Genomic DNA, 27,331 nt, shown 5'->3' on the forward strand with positions numbered 1-27,331 from the left:
AAATACATAAAAATAAAAAAGGATAGGAGACACTGTATGGTCGTGTCAGACCGTTGGTGAAGACACTGTATGGGGTGTCATAACGTTGTAGAGGACACTGTATGGTGGTGTCAGACCGATGTAGAAGACAGTTTATGGGGTCATGTCGGACCGTTGTAGAAGACAATGTTGTGACAGTTTACGGAGTCTTGCTGGACCCTTGTAGAAACTAACCGGAATCAATGTCGGGACAGTTTACAGAGTCTTGTCGGACCCATAAAGGAGCTAACCGGAATCAATGTCGGGACAGTTTACAGAGTCTTGTCGGACCCTTAAAAAGTTGCACCCTCAAAGGGTGTGCCCAATTTTGTCAAAAGGCGTGCCATCAAAAGGCGTGTCCACTTTGTCAAAAGATGTGCCATGAAAAGGCGTGCCAGTTTGTCGGGCGGCAAGAGGCGCGCGATACGCGTGGCTGCCTCGGCTATTTAACCAAGACGAAGGCTGAGGCTGAGGCATACCATTCTGAAACCTCTGAAACCAACCCTTTGCTGAAAAAACTCTGCCTCTGCGGAGAGAGAAACTGTGGAACACTTTGTTGCCATTCTGTCACCAACCCTTCCGAACATTACCAGTCTGAAATTGCTATTTCGCTGAAACACTTAGCAACCCAAAAACATGGCCTCTTCTTCCCGTCCAGCTACCCAGAACCTGCTCACGCTCTTTCCAGAACTGAACGAGCCCACAAGAGAAATAACTGGTGCGGTGGCCAGTGAACCTCAACCAAACACCTCTGGTTTTGCTCCATTGAACTTTCCGATGCGGTCGGTGGAACAAAAAATGGCGGTGCAAACTGATATTGAGGCTAATCAGTATACTCTGAAGTCATGCGTGGAAACCATGACGACGGTCACAAATTTGTCGAACCGGCTGCAGAGTAGGACAAATGAGGTGCAGCATTTAAATTCCCAGCTGGCTCTGCTCCAACGCATGTATAAGGATGCGCGAGCAGAGATCAGTGTGCTAAAGGCAGAAAATAAGGAACTGAAGCGGAAGGCCACCGTGATGTTCCGATTTGGAGGGCCGCCATATGCTGCAGTGGAGGAGCAGGGAGTAGTGATCATGCCCAGTGGAGTGGGAAATATGGAGACAACACCGGCAAGGGCTGCCCAGGACGGAGGCAAAAAGAAGAGACCTGCAGTAGAGTAGAGGAGAAAAAATTCCGCCTGTGGATGAGGTTGTTGTTGTTTTTGTGTTTTTTTTTTTTTTTGTGTAAAATGGTGATCGGAGTTGATCCTGATATGAATAAAATGAGTCTATTGTGCAAGTTCGTCGTCTGCCTGTTTGTTTTTTTTTTTTTTTAATAATAATAATAATAATAATAATAATAATAAGAGAGGACAAGCTCACATGGGTGGAATCAGCAGAGGGGTTTGATGTTATGATTGATTATTTTAATATATATATATATATATAATAAAATAAAAGAAAAGATGGGTATAAAGAAAGTGGGGGATATGGGCGGTGGATGTGTGATAATGGTTTTGGATGGAGAATGGAAAAGAGGATAGAATAATAAGGAGAAAAGGGAATGGGAAGATTAAAATAAAAAGAAAGGAAAGAGAGGGATACTGTGAGAGAGAGAGAGAAATTGAAACTAAGAAGACAGTCATTTTAGCAGAAACCCAAACTGGAGAAGAAAGAAAAAACCAGAGCGATCTCTCTGACCAGCCTCTGAAATGGGAGCTTTCGGATCAGAAGCTCAGTGCTCTGAGAGAATGGCAAACCCCAAGGTGTTCTTCGATATGGCCGTCGGAGGTCAACCGGCCGGGAGGATCGTAATGGAGCTCTACGCCGACACCACTCCCCGCACGGCGGAGAACTTCCGTGCACTTTGCACCGGCGAGAAAGGAGTTGGAAAGAGCGGCAAGCCTTTGCACTACAAGGGCTCGTCGTTTCATCGCGTGATTCCTGGATTCATGTGCCAAGGAGGCGATTTCACCGCCGGAAATGGCACAGGAGGCGAATCCATCTACGGATCAAAGTTCGCCGACGAGAACTTCGTCAAGAAGCATACCGAAACCTGTGGGGCTTCTTCACTCCTCCGGTCGCCGGAGCTGACTTCCGGGCAGCTTTGGTCGCCAGTTGCTTCCTGGGTGCCTTGCCGCCGGTGGATTTTCGGGCAGTTTGCTTGGTACGTGCTATTGTAGAGAGAGAAAGTGATAAAGAATATGGTTTCTGGTGTTTGGTTTGGTGATGTTGTTGAAAAACTCCCGCGGGCAGCGAAGGCAAGGTTGCCGGCCGGCTGCCCGCCGGAAAGAAATGAGTATATGCCTAAATCTTATCGCTCTGATACCATGTAAAATAATGATGTATTATTGATTGATAGATTACAAGATTGATTTAATTACAATTCCTATACAATCTATATATAGAAGAAAATGTGGTAGTAGGTGTAGTGGAGGTGATAGTGGGTTAGGTGAAGTGGAGTGTGTGGTGAAGTGGAGGTAGGTGAAGTGGAGTGTGTAGTGGAGTAGGTGAAGGTAAAGATGGGAAGTGTGTGGTGAAGTGGAGGTAGGTGAAGTGGAGTGTGTAGTGGAGTAGGTGAAGGTAAAGATGGGAAATTCTAACAAAGACCGTGGTGATGCCAGTCCTTGCCTTTAATCTTCTGTTTGCATCCGCTAAGTCATCTCGGGGGTAGTCATCCCGGTCATTCCGACGTCCTCTACCCCGGTTTTTGCGATTCGAGCCACGATCTGATTCCTCTACTCGGTCGCTTGAGCGGCTAGACTCTTGCCCAACTGCGTGCACTTTGCCTGCTGTCTTCTTGTCCGTTGCTACCGGAATTACCTTCACGGTAGATGCTGACGCGTCATCCTCTACTCAGATGTGCTCATTGATCCGCTGCATGAGCTGGCCCATGGAGGTCGGTTGGTGCATGGTAAGCGAGTCTCGCAGTCTATGGCCGACCGGGAGACCACGCTTATATTGCGTGATTGCGAGTTTGACCGGGCAATTCAAGATCTCGTTGAAGGTTTCCCAATACCTTGAGTTGTATGCCTTCAGTGTGTCGCTCGGCTCCATCTTGACACTTAGTACGTGATCGACCTCCTTTAGTGTTTTTGTGTTGGTTTTGAAACGTGTAACAAACGCCTCGGCCAACTGATGTCACCTTTGTATGCTCTCTTCCGGCAACCTCTCGAACCACTTTAAGCCCAGCTCACCTAAACTTGACGGGAAGATTAAGCACATGAGTCCGTCATTTCGCCTATGTCCGGCCATAACCTGTCAGAAGTGGCTCACATGCATGTAAGGATCGGTTTTTCGGTCGTAGAGTGTGAACTTAGGCTGGTGGAAGCCTGCCGGAAGCGGTGTTGTTTCTATTTCCAGGGAAAAAAGGGTGGCACTCAGCCTGGCCAACTCCGTATTTTCAAAGAGTGGCACTGCTTGGCGAGGTGGAGGCATTCCGACCTCCTCGCTGGCGTGAACCCCGTAGGATAGCCGCTGGAACGCCGGTATTCTCTGAGCTTCGCGCTGGCGAACCCGCTCCTCTAAGACCGCCTGCAAATCCTCTGAATGAGCGGAGTAAGAGTACCTCGACATCGTCACCGGACGTGAGGGTTTGTAGGTGCTGTCTTGCACGCTAGACTTTTCTGCATGCGCGTCGGAATCACCAACCTAGTAACTCCTGGTAATAGATATGGACTGAGTGCGTCGCTGACTCTGACCGCCTGAACGGCGGGATGGGGTGCGCTCACTGTGGTCTCCCATCCTCCATCTCCGCCGCCATTCGCCGGATGACAGCGTCTTGGTCCCTCAAATTATTTTCCAGACGTCTGGCGTGTGAGTCTCTCCTCCGCCGGTGACCGTCTGGACTCCGTGAATGACCATGACTTCTTCCGCGCTTATCCCGCGCGTCTCCTGACTGTCCTCCGGTGGGCGTCCCCAAGTCCGCCATTGGATGAATGGCGGGAGGGCCTTCTCCCCTTCGGGTGAACTCCGGGGTGGCTCCGTCTATGGCAGACAACGGAAACTCGTCGTTGTTCGCCATGGACGGCGATTAGATGAACCTGGAAGACAAGGTTTTGTCTGTCAAGTTTCCCACAGACGGCGCCAATTGTATGGGGAACAAATATTCCGGCAAGCCCGTACTCCTTTCTTCCGAGCTCCGTTTCTGTCCGATCACCTGCGAGCAAATAACAGTGAGCTACCCGGCGGTGTGTGGCCGGAAAAACCCTTCGACGATCAAGTTAACACACACCTTAGGATAGAGAGAGAGAGACGGAGGAGTGTTTGAATGTAAGAATTTCCTTATAAAGTGTTCGTCTGTCCGCGTATGGGGGGCGCAGACATGCTTATATACCCTCTGCGCCCCATATCCACTCCCAGTCATCTCCTGACACGTGGCTCCGCTATCCCATCTGTCAGCATAAACCTTGCTGAACATCACCTAATCTCAACTGCCTGTCTTCTCAGCCCGAGCTCGGCAGCCGAGCTTCTCTATCCACGGCCGTGCTGTGCTTCATACCCAAGCACTTCACTGGCTTAGACGAAGGAGGACCGGGCTGGGCGGCATCTCGGCAAAGCCTAGCCCGGGGCACCTCCTGTGGTCGGCCTTCCTGCCGATCAAACGATTACCTCGGCTGACCACGCCTTTCCGAGCGTCGGTCACTCAGCTTGACTGGCTCCACCATCGCCTGATCAAGTAGCTCAGTCCAACCGAGCACTGCCTTGCCGAGCAGCTTCTTTCCAAACTGGGCCACACATACTTGGCCCAACTCCTGCCCGGTCCAACTCCTGGCAGCCCAACTCCAAGCGGATCGCCGGTCATCTCGGCCCGATGCACCATTAGGCTCTCAACCTACTCGGCCTTTACCTCGGCCCAATTCCAGATCATAAATCTCCCTCTCAATATATATATTTAATTTAATAACTTTTGGTGTCCTCCTTATCTATTATCTTTTGTCTATTCTATTTTTAAAAGGTAACACCGACTTTGGATTTCTCATTTGGGTTTTTCTTTATTCTTAAATTTGTGTATGTGTTTTGGAGAGAAAAAAATATATCTAAATTTATAAATTTATTATCTGTAAATTTATTTTCTTAATAAAATTTAAAACTACATTTGTACATAATTTCTCAAGGTATCTTATTTTTGTTTTTTAATTTTTATATTTTTTAGAGTATGAATCAAAAAAAATTGAGAGAAAGAATTGGAAAAAATAGGGGAGAATTGATTCATCACAATTGATATATCATAATAAATAAATAAAATAAAAAGAAATTGGTAAAGAAAAAGTTTCAATCAAAAAAAATTGAGAGAAAGAATTGGACAAAACAACGAAGAATTGATTCATTACAATTGATATATCATAATAAAAAAAATAAATAAATAAAAAGAAAATTTGAGAGAGAAACTTTGGGCAAAAATAAAGCACACTCAACTCTATATTTTTTTTGGGGGGGGAGGGGGGACTCTACAATAATCCATCAATAAAATAAAAATAATTTGAGAAAGAGAAAAAAAAAAATCAGTCAAAAAAAAAGGTTGAGATAAAGAACGGGAAAAACCGTGGAGAATTAATTGATCACAATTGATATATCATAATAAAAAAATAAAATAAAAAATGAGGAAAAAAAAAGTTTCAGTTAAAAGATTGACAGAAAAAAAATAAAAAAACTATTTTATTTTATTTTATTTTTTTAAAAAAAAACCAACGCTAGAACTCAAATAATAAATAAAAGAAAAAGAAAATTGAGAGAGGAAAAAGTTTCAGTTAAAAAAAAAAATTGAGAGAAAGAAAATGGTGCAAATGGGTTTAAACAGAGTGATTATATGCATAAGAGATTGAAAAAGAAAGGGAAAAACATGCTTTGTTTTAAAGAAAGTAGACAAAATCTTGGACGACATTGCGAGTCATCGCTCCTCTCACGCCCTTCTACTATCGTTGTGCTGCATTTGCTATCATATGGATTTTCGTTTTACAATAATAAAATATGTACTTTTTTAAATGGTTTTTTTTTTGTTTTTTTTTAAAAAAAAAATTAAGAACAATGAATTTTTTCTTTACAAAAAACACAAAAAAATATATATATATTTATTATTCTGTATTTTTTTTCCCCAAAGAACTTGATAACATAATGGAAAATTTAAGAACATTGTTTTTTTTTTTTAAACACACACACAAATTTAAGATTAAAGAAACCTCCCCCTTCCCCCTCAAAAAAAAAGCTACAGAACCTGATAACATAATAGAAATTTTAAGAACATTGATTTTTTCAAACAACACACACACATACAAAATTAAGAAAACAAACAAACAAATTTTTAATATTCTGTTTTTTTTTCTCCCAAAAACCTGACTACACAACGAAACTTTTTAATGAAGAAAATAAAAATTATAATTAACAACATTACACTTACCGTGCAACATGAGCGGTAGATACATATTTTGAACAATCACTCTATCAACTTGCAACAAAACTATAAGATTGCAGTGTTCTTGAATAGTCTTCCTCCACACAATTAAAAAAAAGAAAGAAAGAAAGAAAGAAATCTTGAATACTTGAACAGTCTTTCTCCAAAAAGAAAAATAAGAATAAAAAGTTTTTGAATAGAGTGAAGATGGTGAAATGTGGAATTTACACAACTGTTTGTTATAAATTTAAAAAAAAAGAAAAAGAAAAAAAAGAGAGAGAGAAGATGGTGAAACGTGGAACTACACAGCAATTTGTGAAATATGAGAAGAGAAAAAGTGGAAGTTATTTAGTGAGTTAGTAATTTATGATTTGACCATTAATTATAAATTGGTATAAGTTTTAAAATAATATAATTATTTAAGAAGTTAAGGCTATTTTAGAAAAAACAATAAAAATTTATGAGACCATAACTTCATGACTCCAAAGTAGGTGTTCCCTTTTAATAATAAAATAGATACACATACTAGTTTATAATGGTCCACGGCGAAGGCTATTATTACATTATGTTTTATATTCTACTAATTTTTTTAAAATTAAAATATTATTTTTTGAAATTAAATATAATAAATCATTAGATATATCATAAAATTACGTGGTATGATATGTATCATTTTTTAATTTGTTATACATCTAAAGATGTAGACTGTAATTCTATTATCATATCATTTTGAGTGAATTTATGAGACTTTAACCTTTCTTCCGAATTTATAAATAAATAAATATATATATATTATGGTGTGTAAATTTCTCAACACATGAATATAAAACAAATACTAAAATAATTCTCCTCTAAAAAAAACTACAAAGATAATTCACTGAACTAATAAAGAAGCAGAAGAAAAAATACATATACATACAAATGACTAATTTTATTAATACATAAATCACACTTGCATAACAAATAATCAATTTTATTAATAAGTAAATCATTAAGTAAATTAATAATTTTTAATGATATGAAAAATATTTTTTAGTTAAGCATTTCGTTAATAAATAAATCATTAAATCAATTAATAATTTTTAATGATATGAGAAATATTTTTCAATAAATAGTTTTGATAATTTATTATTGCATTAGAGAATAATTTTTTTTCTCCTGAGTATTATTAAAATTTATAACAAACGATAGTTGTAATTTCTAGTATTATAGAACTTATTTGTATTTTAAACAAACCTTATGGGTGTATTTATAATTTGTTAAAAAATAAAATATTTATGTTTCATAATTGACTAAGAATATTTGCATAATTACGAGAAAACCTATTTCATAAATTGACCGAGAATGTTTGCATATTTACAGAAAAACTTGTTTGATAATTGACCAAGAATGTTTGCGTATTTACGAAAAAACCTATTTGATAATTGACCAAAAATGTTTGCGTAATTACGAAAAAACTTTCACTCAACATATAGGCCACGATTAATAATTTATTCAAAGTGAAAAGGCAAAATCAGAAAGAAAAGACCAATCTCAATCCGCTAAGCGATTCTTATATATATATATATATATATACTAATTTCGAAAGACCCGTGCAAGGCACAGACTATTATTACAGTATATTTAAGTTTTGTATTTTCATAATTTTTTAAAAATTAAAATATTGTTCTATAAAATTGAATAAAACAAATCATAAGATATATGATAGAATTATGTGGTATGATATGTATCATTTTTTGATTTTGTTATATAGCCAATGATGTAGACTCCAATTCTATTACCATATCATTTTAGGTGAATTTATGAGTCTTTAACATTTCTTCCGAATTTATAAAAAAAATTATGGTGTGTAACTTTTCTCAACTGATAAATATAAAATAAATACCAAGATAATTCTCCCTTCTAAAAAAAACTAATAAGATAATTCACTGAACTAATAAAGAAACAGAAGAAAATACATATATATACAAATGACTAATTTTATTAATAAGTAAATCATTAAGTAAATTAACAATTTTTAATGATATGAAAAATATTTTTTAGTTAATCATTTTGTTAATAAATAAATCATTAAGTCAATTAATAGTTTTTAATGATATGATAAATATTTTTCAATAAACAATTTTGATAATTTATTATTGCATAGGAGAATTGGATTTTTTTTCTTTTTCCATGAGTATTGTGTTAAATTAAAATTTATAACAAACGATAGCTGTAATTTCTAATATTATAAGACCGATTCATATTTTAAATAAACCTTATGGGTATATTTGCAAGGCACATGCTATTTTAATAATTTTTTAAAAAATTACAATATTGTTCTGCGAAATTGAATATAATAAAGGGAAACTTAGTCTAAGGTCCCTCTTCCATTTTTAGTAATGTAAGAGATTCACAATATTATTTTTTGATATCTAAAGTCCATCATAGAGAAATTTGATATATCACGCTCTCTATCTCTCTCTCTCTCTCTCTCTCTCTCTCTCTCTCGTCGATCTCAATTACCAGTTTAAAACCCTAGATCTTTCTCTCTTTCATTCTCTAGATCTATCTCTCTCCAGAGTATAATCAGTAAGCTCTGCCGTGGATGACCACCCCATTGAGTCCATCTCCGGCGAGTCAAAGGGGTTACAGTCTGAAACCAATGGTGATTGAGCACTCCTCTAGAGATGAGAAAGCCTACGATATCTTCTCTCGCTTTCTCAAAGAACAAATCATCTATATCAACGGCCCTATCTCCGACAACACTACTCATGTCGTCGTCACTCAGTTTCTTTGCCTTAAGTCCGAGAACCCTTCCAAACCCATCAACATGTACCTCAACTCCCAACGACGCCGTCACTGCAGGTTCATCCTTTTAACCCCCTCAAATCTCAATCTACTCTCATTTCATTTCATTACAACTACATATTTTGATTTTGAGTTCTATATACGAAGTTCACTATAACCCTGATTCGATACTTGGGTTGTGTGAGTTTTGGTGTGTGAATTTTCTCTGGATTTTGGCTACTGTATGAATTTTCTCTGGATTTAGCCACTGTGTGAATTTTCTCTAGATTTGGTCACTGTGTGAATTTTCTCTAGATTTTGTGTAAATTTTCTTTGGATTTTGGCCACTGTGTGAATTTTTTCTAAAATTAGCCACTGTGTGAATATTTCTCTGGATTTTGGCCATTGTGTGAATTTTCTCTGGTTGTACACTGTGGATTTTTTCTGGAAAACTTAGAGATGTATTGGTTCCTTTTTGATATTTGGTTGTTTCAGTTTCTTTATTAATTTGTTTATTTGCTCAGATATTGGAAGGAAAAAAAAAAGAAGTGATTTTGAATGAATTTTCTCTGATTTGATAATGATTGGGTATATATTGATCTTGAGGTTCCTTTTTAATCAATTTTCTCTGGTTTGATCAAAAACACAAATTTTCTCTACACAGTTTTCTCTGGATAGAGCCATACAAAGCCACACAAATTTTCTCTGGATAGAGCCACATGAAGCAACATAAATTTTCTCTGGATAAAGCCACACAAAGCCACATAAATTTTCTCTACACAATTTTCTCTAAATAAAGCCACACAAAGCCACACAAATTCAACCAGAGAAATTCTCTGTGAACAAGAATTTCTCTGTGAAGTCCAAAGAAAATTTGTCCAAAGAAATTCTCTGTGAACCAGAATTTCTCTGTGAAGTCCAAAGAAAATTTGTTCAGAGAAATTCTCTGTGAAGAGAATTTCTCTGTGAAGTCCAAAGAAAATTCGTCCAAAGTTTCTCTATGAAGTCCAAAGAAAATTCGTCCAGAGAAATTCTCTGGATCAATGTTGAGGTGACCTTAGACATTATGAAAATATTAGGTATCTTTTATACTATAAAATCTTAATACCATGGACTTTAAAAAAATCTCCTAGAATAAATTATTAGATATATGATAGAATTTTGTGGTATGATATATATCATTTTTTGATTTCTTATACACCTAATGATGTGGACTCCAATTCGATTATCATATCAATTTGGGTGAATTTATGAGATTTTAACATTTCTTCTGAATTTATGGAAAAAAATTATGGTGTGTAACTTTTCTCAACACATAAATATAAAACAAATACTAAAATAATTCTCCCATTGAAAAAAAACTACTAAGATAATTCGCTAAACTAATAAAGAAGCAGAAGAAAATACATATACATACAAATGACTAATTTTTATTAATACATAAATCAAACTTGCATAACAAATGACCAATTTTATTAATAAGTAAATCAACAATCTTTAATAATATAAAAAATATTTTTCAATTAACCATTTTGTTAAAAAATAAATCATTAAGTCAATTAACAATTTTTAATGATAGGAGAAATATTTTTCAATAAACAATTTTGATAATTTATTATTGCATAGGGGAATAGTTTTTTTTCCCCCCTGAGTATTGTGTTAAATTAAAATTTATAACAAACGATAGTTATAATTTCTAGTATTTTATGATCGATTCATATTTTAAACAAACCTTATGAGTGTATTTGTAATTTGATAAAAAATAAAAGATTTATGTTTCATATTTGGCCAAGAATGTTTGCATAATTACGGAAAAACTTGTTTCGTAATTGACCAAAAATGTTTACGTAATTATGGAGAAAAACTTGTTCCATAATTGATCAAAAATGTTTGCGTAGTTACGAAAAAAACGTTCACTCAACATATAGACCATCATTAGTAAATTATTCAAAATATAAGGGTAAAATTGGAAAAAAAAAGAAAGAAAAAGAAGACGAATCTCAAGTAGCTATTCGGTTTTTGTATATATTTATATACTAGTTTACAACGGCCTGTGTTTATTACAATATTGTTTTATGAAATTGAATATAATAAATCATTAGATATATGATAGAATTATATGGTATGATATATATCATTTTTTAATTTATTATACACTTAATGATGTGGACTCCAATTCTATTATCATATCATTTTGGGTGAATTTATGAGACTTTAACATTTCTTCCAAATTTATGAAAAAAAATTATGGTGTGTAACTTTTCTCAACACATAAATATAAAACAAAGATTAAGATAATTCTTCCATCTAAAAAAAAACTACTAAGATAATTCACTGAATTAATAAAGAAGCAGAAGAAAATACATGTATATACAAATGACTAATTTTGTTAATACATAAATCATACTTGCACAACAAATAACAAATTTCATTAATTAGTAAATCATTAAGTAAATTAACAATTTTTAATGATACGAAAAATATTTTTCAAATGACCATTTTGTTAATAAATATAACATTAAATCAATTAATAGTTTTAATGATATGAGAAATATTTTTCAATAACCAATTTTGATAATTTATTATTACATTGGAAAATTGGATTTTTTTTCTCCCCTAAGTATTGTGTTAAATTATGATTCATAACAAATGATAATTTTAATATCTAGTATTATATGACTGATTTATATTTTAAGCAAACCTTATAGGTGTATTTGTAATTTATTAAAAAATAAAAGATTTATATTTTATAATTGATCAAGAATGTTTGCGTAATTACAGAAAAGCCTGTTTCATAATTGACCGAGAATGTTTGCGTATTTACGAAAAAAACCTGTTTGATACTTGACCAAGAATGTTTGCGTAATTATGAAAAAATATTCACTCAACATATAGGCCACCATTAGTAAATTGTTCAAAATGAATGGCAAAATCGGAAAGAAAAGACGAACGTCAAGCAACTAAGTGATTCTTATATATACATGTTTAAGAAGGCCCATGCAAGACATGGGCTATTATTATAGTATATTTCAGTTTTGTATTTTGATAATTTTGTAAAAATTGAAATATTGTTTTATGAAATTGAATAGAATAAATAATTAGATATATAATAGAATTATGTGATATGAAATGTATGATCTTTAAGATGCAATATAGGAAGTACAATTGCATGGCCTAGTCAATTCATTCTTTGGACTAATATTAGACTAATTGATTTACAATTTGTAATTATGCTTTTTGGATATTTAAAGTCATATTTTAGAGATTAGTAAATCTTATGATTTGGATATTTTTCTTGGTTTGTATATTTGAGGTTGTTATCAGTTGATATGATAGAAGTTGAGGACGGAAGTTTATATGCAAGTAGTTTGGTGTATGGATATTAGATTTTTCAACAATGATTCATCCCACTAAAAACATCACCACTAATAGCACTAATGCATTAAAAAAGTAAAAAAAAAAAAAAAAAATACAACTCCAAGACCAAAACATCACATCATTAATGGCGGAACCCACTGCTACCTAATTAGTGGGAACACTAATTAGGCCAAGTTTGGGAAGACTAAATAAGTGCACTTTTTGTCTTTTTAGACTAAAAAGTTGAAGTTGAAAATATGAATATTTGGGTTAACTTTTTGACTTTTTATGAAAAAATGTGTAATAAAAAATTGTAAAAATTAGTTTGTAGGAGAAAATTAGAATTGGGAATTGTGCAGCCGTAATTGTTGACTTTTGGTGAATAGTGATGACTTTTTAACTTTTTGAGTAACTTTTTGACTTTTTGACTTTTTTTAAACTACCCAAACTTGGCCTTAGTGCTCCCAAGCATTTTTCTAGATTTTTTTGCTTACTTGGTTTGTTCACATGTTGCATTTTATAAGCTATTGTTTACATACTGTTAGGCAATGTTATATTCCTGTATATATATATATATATTATTTTTAAAATAACCTTCTACGACATATAAAATTGTGTCATAATAAGTGTAATGATTTATGATATGTAAGAAAATGCTGTAAAAGATTATATACGGCATACAAAGTATGTCATAAATATATTAAAAATGACCTTCTACGGCATACAAAATTATGTCATAAAAAGTGATAATTTATGACATGTAAGAAAATGACCATCATTTGTTATACACTTAATAACGTAGACTCCAATTTTATTATCATATCATCCTGGTTGAATTTATGAGTCTTTAAAATTTCTTCCGAATTTATAAATAAAAAAAATTATGGTGTGCAACTTTTTTCAGCTGATAAATATAAAATAAATACTAAGATAATTCTCCTATCTAAAAAAAACTACTAAAATAATTCACTAAGCTAATAAAGAAGCAAAAGAAAATACATATATATATATATATATAAATAACTAATTTTATTAATACATAAATTATACTCGCATAACAAATGACCAATTTTATTAAGTAAATTAATAATTTTTAATGGTATGAAAAATATTTTTTAGTTAACCATTTTGTTAATAAATAAATCATTAAGTCAATTATCAGTTTTTAATGATATGAGAAATATTTTTCAATAAACAATTTTGATAATTTATTATTGCATATGAGAATTGGTTTTTTTTTTTCTTTTTTCCGCTAAATATTGTGTCACATGAAAATTTATAACAAACGGCAATTTTAATTTCTAGTATTATATGACCGATTCATATTTTAAACAAATTTTATAGGTTTATTTGTAATTTGTTAAAAAAATAAAGAATTATGCTTCATAATTGACCAAGAATGTTTGCATAATTACAAAAAAACTTGTTTTATGATTGACCAAGAATATTCGCATAATTATGAAAAAGACTGTTGCATAATTAACTAAGAATGTTTGCGTAATTACGAAAAAACCTTTACTCAACATATAAGACACCATTGTAAATTATTCAAAATAAAATGACAAAATCAGAAGGAAAAATCAAATCTCAAGCAATTAAGCAATTCTTATATATATTTATATAATAAAGCAAGACGGTTTTTGAATCTATCCAACACACATTCGTCCTACTAGGACATTTGAACGGCTCAGATCTATTCAATTTATAAAATAACGGCTGAGATATATTTTTCAAAAAATATCCTACATGTACATTTTCTATTTTCCCGTTTCTCTCTCTTACTTTTTCCTTTTCTCACCCATCATTCTATTCCTCTCTCTTTTCTTTTTATTTTTTTATTTTCTCCCATTTTCATTTTTCTCTCTATTTTTTTTTATTTTCTCCTTTTTGTTCACTTATTTTTTATTCATATTATATGAAAAAGTCTGCGATCCCAGAATTAGAAGCCAGATTTTATTCTGTGTAGTGAAGATTAAATTAATGAATTTTACAGTCCACAAATTAAATGAATTTGAACAATTAATTATTATTTTTAAATATATTGAATACATGATAGACTTTATAAATTTAGATCTCATATGAATATTCAACATCTATATAATAAAGCAGGACGGTTTTTGAATTTGTCCTACACACATTTGTCCTACTCGGACATTTGGATGGCTCAGATCTATTCAAATTATAAAACAACGGTTGAAATATATTTTAAAAAAAATATCCTACATGTATATTTTTTATTTTCCCACTTCTTTCACTTACTTTTTTTTTCTCACCCATCATTTTATAATCCCATGTTCCTCTCTCTCTTTTCTTTTTATTTTCTCCCATTTTTCATTTTTCTCTCTATTTGTATTTTTTTTTTTTTCCTTTTTGTTCACTTATTTTTATTCATATTATATAGAAAAGCCCGCGATCTCAGAATTAGGAGCCAGATATTACTGTGTGTAGTAGAGATTAAATTAACAAATTTTATAGTCCACAAATTAAATGAATTTGAACAATTAATTATCATTTTTAAATATATTGAATACCTGACAGATTTCATAAATTTAAATCTCGTATGAATCTTCAATATCTATATAATAAAGTAGGATGATTTTTGAATTTGACATTTGTCTTACTAGGACATTTGGATGCCTCATATTTATTCAAATTATAAAGCAACGACTGAGATATATTTTTCAAAAAATATCCTACATGTAAATTTTCTATTTTCCCGCTTCTCTCTCTTACTTTTTCCTTTTCTCACCCATCTTTCTCTTATCCCACTTTCCTCTCTCTTTTCTTTTTTATTTTTTTTTATTTTCTCCCATTTTTATTTTTCTCTCTATTTATATATTTTGTTTAATTTTTTCCTTTTTATTCACTTATTTTTATTCGTATTATATGAAAAAGTCTGCGATCTCAGAATTACTGTTTGTAATAGGAAGGTTTTTAAATATTCAACATATTTTTGTCCTACTATGACTTTTGGATGGCTCAGATCTGTTTAAATTTTAAAACAATAGCTGAAATATATTTTTCAAAAAATCTCTTACATGTACATTTTCTATTTTTCCGTTTATCTCTCTTACTTTTTCATTTTCTCACACATCCTTCCATGATCCAGTAATCCCACATTCCTCCCTCTTTTTGTTTTATTTTTTTTATTTTCTCTCATTTTTATTTTTTTTTTCTATTTGTTTATTTTCTTTTTTTGTTCAATATATTTTACACATATTTCTATACAATATATGTATGCCCATAATACACTATGACATTATGGGCATACATACAATTTCCATATAATTATATAAGCAAAAGCATTATTGTATGTATACTCGTGAAAATTGCATATATGCCACGTACATCTATCTATCTTGTTATATATTGTATAAATAAAAATGAGTTTTCGTGAGGAGTTTTATGAGAACTCCAAAATTTTATAATAAATTTATGAATTTATCAAATTAAAAAATAAATTTAAATAATATTTAGATTACAATTATATTTTAATTCTAATATTATTTATATCGTGCTTTCAAGTATAAACATACCCTAGTATATATATATGGTGAATTATAATCGTATCTACAATTATAAGATTGAATCATAACCGATAATTCGAAGTAACTAAAATAAAATCAACCTACAAATCGTAGGATGTCAATTTTCAATAACACCAAAAGTCGAGCTCAGCAAAATCTAGAGGTTTGCTATAGTAACGGACTACGATATTCTCTATGGAGAATTTTTTTTTACATATTTAATGGTTATAAAATAAAAATAAAAAAAAAATTTATAATTATTTTAAATTTAAAAAAAAATCATTACACTTATTATTAAATGATATAATAAATCTTAAATTATTTTAAATTAAAAATCATTACACTTATTATTAAATGATATAATAAAACCTTTTTATTATAAATAAGAACATGATATATAAGTCCATTTTATAGATCTATTTTCTAGACATAATAATATGTAAGTGATATGATTTATTAATAATTAGAGAATATATGAAAAATTATATTACTTTTAATATTTTAATTGATTATCATATTATTAAACTTAAAAATTAAATTATTTTTTTATTTTAAATAATAATACTCTTACAAATATATAATAGAGACGATCACAATCTCTATCCAAATAAGTAACTTGATATCATAGAAGATTCTAATTTCTCATTCGAATATATCAAATTCAGATGTGATTTAACCTCCTAAATCACATAAACAATTCAAAATTATTTTCCCACTCTTACAAATATACAATAAAGTGGATCACAATCTCTTTTCCCCACCCCGGTTATTTGGTGAACTGCAAGCAAGGATGATTTGGGCGAACGTACATGCGGCATACTTTTACTGGGTGGGAAAAAAAGTTGTTGAAAGACAGTTGCTTAGCGATGATTGCTGATTGCGAGTTGATTGTGACAAGTTTTATTAATAGAAAAATAATTCATTCTCTCACAAAAAAATTTCCCACAATAATAGAGTTATTTTGAAAAGATAGTTATAATCAATTTTTTAGTGAAAAGTTGTTTATAAATAATTTTTTTGTGAGAGAGGAAGTGGATTATAATCTGGAAAGTGAATTATAACCCACTTTCCAAAATAGACCAATATTTGGTCAGTAATTTCTTATTGATAAGAATTCATTCACTCACTTTATAGCTGTAAATTCCTACTGATAAAAAATTGAGATGTCACACTGTCTTCATAAATGCAAGTCTAAAAAGTATTTTTACTTGACTTTACCTTTAATTAGAGTTGAACCTTTAATCTTTCCTACATGAAGAATGAAGAGATGTCGATAGAAACCTTGTGAGCACATATAGATTGCATCTTCAATAATGTTTCTTTGTAATTTTTTTAGATAATTGCACAAAGTGAAATTTTAATTGAAGTGTAAAAGAATTAAATATAATCTACCCAACATTTTGATAAGAAGGAAAATAAAGAGCAAGTTAAATACACTAACACTCCATTTGGTTCATAGGAATGAGTTGGAATGGAATTGAATGATTATTTCTTAAATTCACCTAAGGAATAATCATTCTCTTACAATGGCAAATAACGATTCCATTTACAATATATTTTTTATTATTTTTTTCGTCAACCAAATACAAGAATGGAAGGCGAATTACATTAACCATCCTTGTAATTTGAGAGTTATGTCACTTTGGTCCATGACCTTTTAATTGTGATACATTTGACCCTGAATTTTAAATCTCATTCCAAATAAGGACAATTTAAGATATTATTGTTCCATTTCAAGGACAGAGTCGCCAATTTGATAAAACATAAAATAGTTTGACAAAAATAAAGCTCTTTTGAATTTTTAAAAATTATTACTACCCACCAAAGATAAAATTATATAAAAATGATAAATTTTTTATTTTTTTATTTTTTTATCAAATTAATTTTTAGTATATATTTAGATGATGATCATATAATGGATGGTTGTCTTTGGTGATGTTTTTAAATGGTTATCATGTAATAGATGATTATTAGGCTTTCAATGTATAATTCACATGTTTAATATATGAAATATTTTTTGTTTTGAATTTTTTGATTTAATGGATTAGTATAATAATAACATCAAAGTTGTAGTCATGTTTAACTTTTGAAAAAATAAAAATTAATTTAACGAAAATAAATATAATAAAAAAATTATTTCTACCCTCCCAAAAGATAAAATTATATAAAATGATGTGTTTTTAATTTTTTTTACCAATTTAATTTTTAATTTCTTAGAAAAATTTTCTAGATTCTGAAAAACAAACCAAACAAAACTTTATAACTAAAAAAATCTCAGCATTATTCATTAAAAAAAAATGTCATTACATTTCAAACAACATACAACTTTTTTTTTTTAATCAACAAATGTTAATTGTTAGTTGTTAGATTAGCACCAATGAAGGAAAATCTCTACACCTTTAGCAAAGCACCTAAGTACTTGTACTTCCTTAATTCAACCCTGTTAAGAAAAATTAAACCTATGACCTCCATGGACTAAACCCAACGGAATGCATGGTGACCAACTAAGTTATATAACGACTTTACCTTTGAAATGAACAGTTTACAAAAGAAACTTTTTTTATTGTTCTTGTTTAGAACAAAATTTAAAGTTCAAAATCAAATGTATCACAATTAAAAAATTAGATACCAAAGTGACACAAGTCTTAAACTACAATTCACCCAAGAATGAATATTTTGATGCAATGATCATTTCATTCCAATGAACCAACAACTACCTAAATAATCAGCCATCCTCTTCCATTTGCTCATGTTGACTACAACATTTTACTCTATTATTCAAATAAACCATTTTAAAAAATAAATTAAAATTACAACAGGACACACAGCACAACACAATTCGTTCTTACATGATATATTCATTTATGGTTCTTGTGCATTTCTATATATGACACTCATTTTTTATATTTACACATCAATGATATCATGTGTCGTACTCGTTGGACGTCTTATTATAGAAGCGGTCATGCACAGATTCCATATCTGAAGCAGAAAATCATCAACCAATGGCCTCAATTGGCCTGATTGTATCCATTCTGTAATTCTCTATTCGTCAGTTCACACGTGAAATGGGACTTAAGTCCAATCCAGCACTGGTAATAATCAGGATCGATGGAGGGAGACTCGAGAGCCCATGGGCAGATTCGGGGTATTAGACAAGACTCAAACATGAAAGCCATGGTATCAGCTATTCTCTGTGGCCCTGCTTCATTTCCAAGTGCAATTGTCGCCTGTGAGACGAAAGGAACAACACTCTTAGTCCACAACTGTTGAGGATGACATTAGCAATCATTTCATGAAATAAAAAATTAAACGACCCAGTCAACCAATCATGTACTGAGAAGAGGTCTGTTAGTGAATATTATATTTTAATATTCACTAACAAGGTCGCCCAACTATTAGGCCACACCCAAGAAAATCTAAAAAAAATCTTATCATCTAAGTTCCAATTTTTGAAAGACCAATAAGATAATCCCGATTTTTGGGTGCCGAAGAGAAAATGAGACAAAACAATATGGACAAAAAAGTTACCTCATAAGTCTTTGTATCGGGACCATGGGGAGTCATGCAGCTATGAAGGCTTGCACCACCTGGGAGAAACCCATCTGCTTTTGCCTGAAAACAAAGTTGTATATCGATTGAAAATGATGATGTAGAGCAAAAAATTATATTCAACTCTTAAGTGGGGTTTGTGCAAATGCTAAACTAAAGCTTTATAATAAATAATTTTAAAAAAAAATCTACAATTTTTTAATTATAATTTCATTTTTAACATAAGGGCACTCGTGTTGGGCCACAAAGGTTGAAGAACTCCGTTGGCCTCCTCTCCACATGCCTAGAAATTGAAAAAAGCGCATGGTTCCAAGATCCCATGTTTGAGTGGTTTTCATGTAAATGTACATGGTAATTTTGAGATCTTCCTAAAACTGGATTCTATCAAAATCAAATCCAGTAGTTTAAACCCTGCACCACCCCATTTAGAGGTGGCAGGTGATACCACTCAAGTGAACAGCCAGCACCAGGAGCCCTTTTCTTTTCCTCGCCCAACCCAAATGGACCCCCACCCTCTTCAGTTCGAAGTTCTAACCATGGTTGCTAAAATCGGGATCCTACCTGTGATCAGTGAGAGAGTCTCGTGGATCGGATCGTAAGATCGGATAGATAATTATAAGATTCTACTTTCTATTAATAATAAGATAAAAATACAAATCAAGATGATAGACATTAAAGAAAAGGTGTAAAATCATAAATCTAATGAGCCTACTTACGATCCTACCTATGATCCTATACAATTCTACTATAATATCGATCCTACCATGATTTGGATCTTTTTGACAATTTAGGATCATAGGATCGTACGATCCTACAATCCATGTCACAATTTTGATAACCATGGTTCTAACACATAAAATGAGGACTATTTTTTCAGTTGTGTAAAACACTGATTAAAGTAAAGCAAAAAGTCACCATAATCCAAAACAAATAAAATTTCAAAAGTTCAAGAGGTTTACCTCATATCCTCCATGAATCAAACCCATAAATTCACTCATACAATTGCGATGGTAATATGGAGGCCGGAAAGTATGTTCAGCAACCAACCACCGGGGAGGGAAAACGACAAAATCAAGCAATGCCACACCAGGTTTATCTGTTGGTGCTGTCAGCACTGCATTCAATTCAACATAAATTAAAAACCAATCATGTTAAACATTGGTATAAACAAACAAACAAACAAGCAATAAAACAAGTAAAAAGAGTCAAGAAACCACAGCAATAGATCTACCGCACCTGTATTTATTGATGGATCACTATGATCGAACAGAACAGTATTATACGGGCAGAACTTACTTAACTCATACTGCAAGGAATGGAATTTCATTCCATCAGTTCTACTGAGATATTAAATGAGTCCAAGACAACTTAGATGCAAAAAAGATGCATGGACAACACCTACCATTTAGTCCGTAAATGCCGAAGTATTATATTCAAACAGATACCAACCTTAAATGGGGCATAATTACCATGCCAGGCTACCACATTGAATGGTGAGAAATCCTGTTTTGCAGTGAAAAGTTCACCACCAAACTTCTGTACAACGGTATATCCCCGACGGGGGCTATCTTCAAACCAGGCTGTGGGAACAAGGAAATCCCGTGAAGCAGCGAGACCATTAGCACCTACACAATAGAGAAAGAAAATTTAGGATTTATATGACTCTTGAGTTTTAAATGCTCAGTAAGATAACCTGATATAATATGTTTTGAAAAAAATAGTGTAGTCACTTGTAATCATGGCTTACAATAAAAATTATGTACCTATTGGCCCAAGATCAGGAAGTTGAAAATGGGTACCGAAAATCTCAGCAACATAACCACGTGATGGGCCATCTGGCAGGTCAACAACGAAACGAAATCCTTGAGGTAAAACAACAATCTCACCAGGAGACACTTGCAATCTTCCACATTCAGTTGTGATCCACAATCCTGTATAAAGAATAAGGGAAACTCTTTTCATACAGTTCTTTATATCATATATTACAAAGACACCAGTCTTGAAGGCAGAACTAGGAAATAGTTGAGGAGGATCATGGATGTGTTACAGACCAGAGAAAATGAAAGAAGAAAATTTAAGCAATTAACAGTTCTAGGAAATAGGCTCAGTCAAAAATAGATCCCTGATAGAGGACAAAACAAAAATGACCCTCAGGCAGAAGCCAAATGATGAATGGGAATTTTTGTCAAAAGAATCCACTTAAAAGGAAATATCACACAAGGGACCTACGTATAGGTCTTAATAAATGGACTTCTTGTCCAATAGGTGCTATGATAATTAATGACAATTTTCATCAAACACTATTAAAAAACATCACTAATTGTTAATTTTTAGCAACAGTTTGAAATGTAACAAAAAATGTCACTAATTACAAGTTTTAGCGACAGTTTAAAAAAATCGTCACAAAAAAAGTTGCTAATTTCAACTTTCAGAGATAGTTTGAAATTTTTATCATAGAAAAATCTCACTAATTATAAGTTTTAGCGATAATTTATAAAAACCACGACTAAAAAAAGTTACTCATTGTCAATTTTTAGCTACATATGCAAAAAATCATCGCAAAAAGTTATTTTTAACGGCGATTTTATTATGACTTCTTTTCAATAGGACTTGATGGGAATTAAATCCAACTATTAAGATCTATTGATAGTTTACCTGGAGAACTTACATGTAGGTCCTAATAAGTGGACTTATTGTCCAATAAGTCCTATAATATTTAATGGCGTTTTTCATCAAACACTATTAAAAAAACGTTATTAATTGTTATTTTTCAACGACAGTTTAAAAATTGTCACAAAAATATCACTAATTATAAGTTTCAGCGACAGTTTAAAAAAATCATCACAAAAAAAAAAATCACTAATTTTCAACTTTCAGCGACAATTTCAAAAATTCGTCACAGAAAAAGTCACTAATTGTAAATTTTGACGACAATTTATAAAAATCATAGACAAAAAAAAGTCGCTAATTGTTAATTTTTAGCAACATATGCAAAAAATCATCACAAAAATTTATTTATAGTGACAATTTTACAAGGACTTATTTTCAATAGGACTTTATGGGAATTAAGGCCCTGTTTGGAGACTTACATTTTTAGCTAATTAGCCAAAAAGTTACTAAATTAGTCAAAAAGCCAACAACTCATACCAAAAAGTCAAAGATTCTCTTTTCTCTCTACTTTTTGCACATCTTTTGGTAATTAACCAAAAAATCATCCCAAACATACAAGTTTTTTTTACCTACCTTTTTAACCAAATAGTCAAAAAGTTACTAAATTAGCCTGTTCCCAAACAAGGCCTAAGTTCAACTATTAGGACCTATTGGTAGTTTACCCATATCATAAAAATCATTGATTGCTTCTTAAACAACTGCAGTAAAGGAGAAATGTGTTCCCCTCTCATGTGACAAAGACCAAAATACTTCTACATTTTATTATATGCCTTTCAACAAAAGACCACTTCCTAAGTCCTAAAAACCTAAGTGTGAAAAGTCTGAATTTCATATGTAAAACCAATTACTTAGATGACAAATACATTTTGGGGGTTAAATTGAAAGATGGCACCCATAAACCATAACTGCTTGAAAAAAGAAAGAAAGAAAAAAAGATGAGCATCGCTTACTTCCTTTTTGAGGAACAATCAAAAAGTCACCATCAGCATTGCAGAAGGCACAATTGTCCATTGATTTGTTGGCAGTGTACCTGCATTTCCACACATCAGTTGCATATTAAAAAGCAGATATATTCACATTCAACTACCACTGATCCAAATCTACATTTAAGAGCTTTACAAAAGATACATATTCAATTTCAAACTAGCCCATAGCTTCTTTGGAATTTGGATGTGTTTTAATCTGGTACATTCATAGATGAAAAACAACCTTTTGCATTCTTTGTATCCTCTCAGAAGAATAAAAAAAAGTATGCCCCTGCTATTATTACAAATATACAAATATATTTGCACATAATTTGGATTGGACATTTTTCATGAGCATTTCCAAACCAGTTTTTTTTGTCCACAAACATAAATCCAACTAGTAATTTCAAAAAATTGAAGTTTATATAAGATCATGGTCTCATGTTCCACTTCAACACTAACCAATCATGGTCACAGAAACTAGTCAACTACATATATACACAAACATACATACATGACTAAAAGAATCTGACAGTCCATCATTGACACTGGATCTTGTAGCTGTCAAGGTAGTATTTCCCAAGTCCCAAAATAAATCAACATAAAAGTCACTGATTTAAATAATGGTGACAAATATTGGGGGGGGGGAATGCTTATTATGAGAATGATATATATAACCACATGAAATAAGTAAACTAAGTTCGGAATTCCAATTACATGTGAATGGCAAAACCATGCCGAAGGTATGAGCTGCCAGCCCCACACACTGTATATAAACCATCAATAAAATCAGTTGGTGTATCAGGAATTTCTACAGGCTTCCAACGTAATTGAGTTGGGTTGGCAGAGCTGTTGGACTGGCTAAATTCACTGACAAGCTTCTCATGACTTGGTACTCGAGGTTTAAATGGGTCGTGTGTAACTGATGGTTTGACACGATATAGCCAACTGCCAAGAAGAAGAAAACATAAACATATCAATAAAGGATCACTATTAGGATTGATAAAATTATAGCAGATGAGCAATTAACATGAGTAGTGACATAAACAAGACCACCATTTGCTAGAGCAAGAATGATTCCAAGATATATAGATGACCTCTGTTCTTATTTCTTAAAGAACCAAGATATGAAATAGACCTGGTAGAGACTCAAAATTCAAGAGAAACTTGGTTTCACCATAAAATTTTAAGCCTGGATTAAATAGAATAACCCCAGGAAAATTTTAATCATACCTACAAATGTTAAAACAATGGGAAACTGATCACATAACTTTGCGCATATCCAGTCCTTACCCTTTATCCAAATTTAAATCGGAGTTAAAAAATTTCAAAACCGTCTCCACTTCTTTACTAAAACTAGAATGAAAATGAGTTTTACTCAAATCAAGAAAGACTCTCATATGTTCGCTCAAAATTCCTATATGAAAATGAGTTCTACTCATTCTTTTACTCAAATCAAGAGTCATAATTTTACTCAAAAATTTGAAGGCCACTTTCAAATTTATTACTATGCTATTAAAAAAGTTTTTCACTTAAATTTGAATTAAAATTTGAACAAAGGCGGGTGATGGGGAACCTGAAAATAAAATTAGAAAATGAGCAATTCTGAATCCAATTTTCTAGAGAATCAGTTGCCTCCTCTCGAATTTCACACATAATATTAAGCCAAATGAAGCTCAAATTTCAGAATTAACACCTATTTTCCCTATAATTCCTCCCTAGATCATGATAACAACCACCTAGAATGACATACATGTAGAGAGAAAGAGAGGTGGACAGATAATTTTCTACAGAAACAGCTGTCTCCGCTTGAATTTCGCACACTATTAAGCTAAATAAAACCCAAATTCCATAAATAACACCTAACTTCTCAATGATTCCTTGCAAGATCATGTTAAGTAGAGGTAGACTGATAATTTCCTAGAGAAACTGCAGTTTCCGCTCAAATTTCACACATAATTAAGCTAAACAAGGCTCAAATTCCAGAAATAATACCCATCTTCCCAATGATTCCACGCTAGTGTCAACAACAACCTAGAATACTATAAATGTAGAGAGACTAGAGAGAGACAATTGGTAATTTTCTCGGAAATTCTACTATATATACACGGGTAATGATACATCCCACTAAAAGTGGTGCCCTAAAGCACCACTAATGAGTTGACAAGCACTTTAACCAAAAAAAAAAAAAAACACAAGACACAAGCTGTGAGTCCCGTCTACTGCCATGCTTTTAGAGCACCACTTTGCACCACTTTTAGTGGTCTCAACCATTATTGATATATACACCCCCTAGTGGTATACCACCTAGTTATGCTATTTACTTTTTTTGTCATGACTAAAATTTTTTTGTAGTTATCACAATATTTTAGTTATAATTTTAGCTATGGTTTATGTGTTATTTAATTATGATATATTTTTAGTTATAACGTAAAAAGTACGGACTTATGCTTCTTTTTTTTTTCTTTCCTTATAAGGTGTCCATGCTACCAAGAGTTTCCCTAATTTTCTAGAGAAACAGCAGTCTCCGCACGGATTTTGCACCTAATTAAGCTAAATCAAACTCAAATTCTAGAATTACACCTACGTTCCCAATGATTCCTCCCTAGATCATGTCAACAACCATATATATGTAGAGAGAGAGAGAGAGGGGGGGGTGGACTGATAATATTCTGGAGAAACAGCAGTCTCCACTCGAATTTCGCACATAATTAAGTTAAACAAAACTCAAATTCCAGAAATAACACCTACCTACCCAATCATTCCTCTCTAGATCATGTCAAAACAACCTATCGCGATTCTGAATTTAAAGAGCCTGATTACAGGAGAGAGAGAGAGAGAGAGAGAGAGAGAGAAGCTACGCACCTTCGCTGGTTGAGTTTGCGAGGGGCAGTGAAAGCAGTGCCGGAGATCTGCTCGGCGTAGAGGCCGTAAGGGCAGACGAGAGGGCTGTTCTGGCTCTCAGGTAGAGCTCCGGTAATCGCCTCCGACGAGAAGTGGTTTCCGAAGCCGGACTGGTACTCCAAATTTGCCGGAAAATCAATATTCTTGGACCCCATGAGTCAACAAACTTTCTCGAGAATCGAACAGAGAGAGAGAGAGAGAGAGAGATAGCGGGAAGAGTGAAGGGGCGAATAAATAAATAGTTGAGCGAGAAGGGATGAGCTTTGATTAGTGTGAACCAATACCACCGTGGCAACCTGATCATCAGGATTCGAAGAGACGTGTATGTATTGTACAGAAATTTCTCCCTGGGACACACTCACAGAATTGTATGCTTCAGATATAGCCTTGCTGATAAAAAAACAAACAAGTTGTGGCCTTGGGGAGCAAAAATATAGGGGGGCCTTAGGGCAAATATTAGGGCCAAGGAAAGAGTTCGTGAAATTCGTAATTTGATTCAGTCCAGTTTAATGCAGTAAATTTAGAATGATTTTTTGAATCTATGGTTCGATTTCGGATTGAAAAATTAAAAATTTCTAATTTACGAATTGGTTCCAGATTGAACTCCACGATTCTAGATTGGAACCGATCCGGACCGTATATAAATAGTCTATATTTTTATTATACACCTTCATATATAGTATCTTCTCTTATTTCATATAAAACTTAATCTAAACCTAAACTTGCATAGTATCTTTTTTTATTACTTTTGTTTGTTAGTTTTTAGTATTAATTTGTAATGGTCTGAATACTTATGGTGGAACTAGTTTTCTTATGTTTGTTTAAATTATAGAACAGTTTGTTGTTATTATGAAAAGACATATTACTATTGTGAAATTAATATAGTGCTATATTTATATTTTTATGAAATTAAAGTGTTATATATATTTTTTTGTTATTTAATTATGTAAATCTGTGATCCTAAACCGATCTAATCCGTATTTAAATGGATTGGCTCGGATTGATTCTACGATTTGAACGAATTGGATTGGTTCTAATTTTTCAAGATCCGTAGATAACGGATTGATTCTGATTTTACTCTAATCCGATCCAATCCGGATCATGCTCACCCCTGGCAAATATTTGTGTTGTTCTATCATGATTTTGACTTCTTGATTGGTTGAAATATCATAATTTCAGATAATTATGAATAC

The 27,331-nt window shown here is 32.6% G+C and overlaps 2 protein-coding genes across 2 annotated transcripts; one reads left to right on the forward strand and one right to left on the reverse strand.

Annotated features, from left to right (window-relative positions):
* Positions 1 to 1,715: 1,715 nt before the first annotated feature.
* On the forward strand, positions 1,716 to 2,186 carry LOC145796294 (peptidyl-prolyl cis-trans isomerase-like). Its single transcript, XM_082881374.1, has one exon. It carries the CDS (start codon positions 1,716 to 1,718, stop codon positions 2,184 to 2,186), a length of 471 nt encoding a protein of 156 aa, XP_082737500.1.
* A 16,535-nt stretch (positions 2,187 to 18,721) lies between these two features.
* On the reverse strand, positions 18,722 to 26,599 carry HGO (homogentisate 1,2-dioxygenase). Its single transcript, XM_082879854.1, has 9 exons — positions 26,100 to 26,599; positions 23,952 to 24,182; positions 23,220 to 23,299; positions 21,363 to 21,530; positions 21,049 to 21,224; positions 20,836 to 20,905; positions 20,559 to 20,713; positions 19,579 to 19,662; positions 18,722 to 19,277 (listed from the first exon to the last, which is right to left on the reverse strand). Exons 1-9 carry the CDS (start codon positions 26,291 to 26,293, stop codon positions 19,059 to 19,061), a joined length of 1,377 nt encoding a protein of 458 aa, XP_082735980.1. The 5' UTR covers positions 26,294 to 26,599; the 3' UTR covers positions 18,722 to 19,058.
* Between the last annotated feature and the right edge of the window lie 732 nt (positions 26,600 to 27,331).

The sequence above is a fragment of the Camellia sinensis genome, chromosome 7, assembly GCF_055761805.1.
Source record: "Camellia sinensis isolate YWXY chromosome 7, ASM5576180v1, whole genome shotgun sequence".
NCBI lineage: Eukaryota > Viridiplantae > Streptophyta > Magnoliopsida > Ericales > Theaceae > Camellia > Camellia sinensis.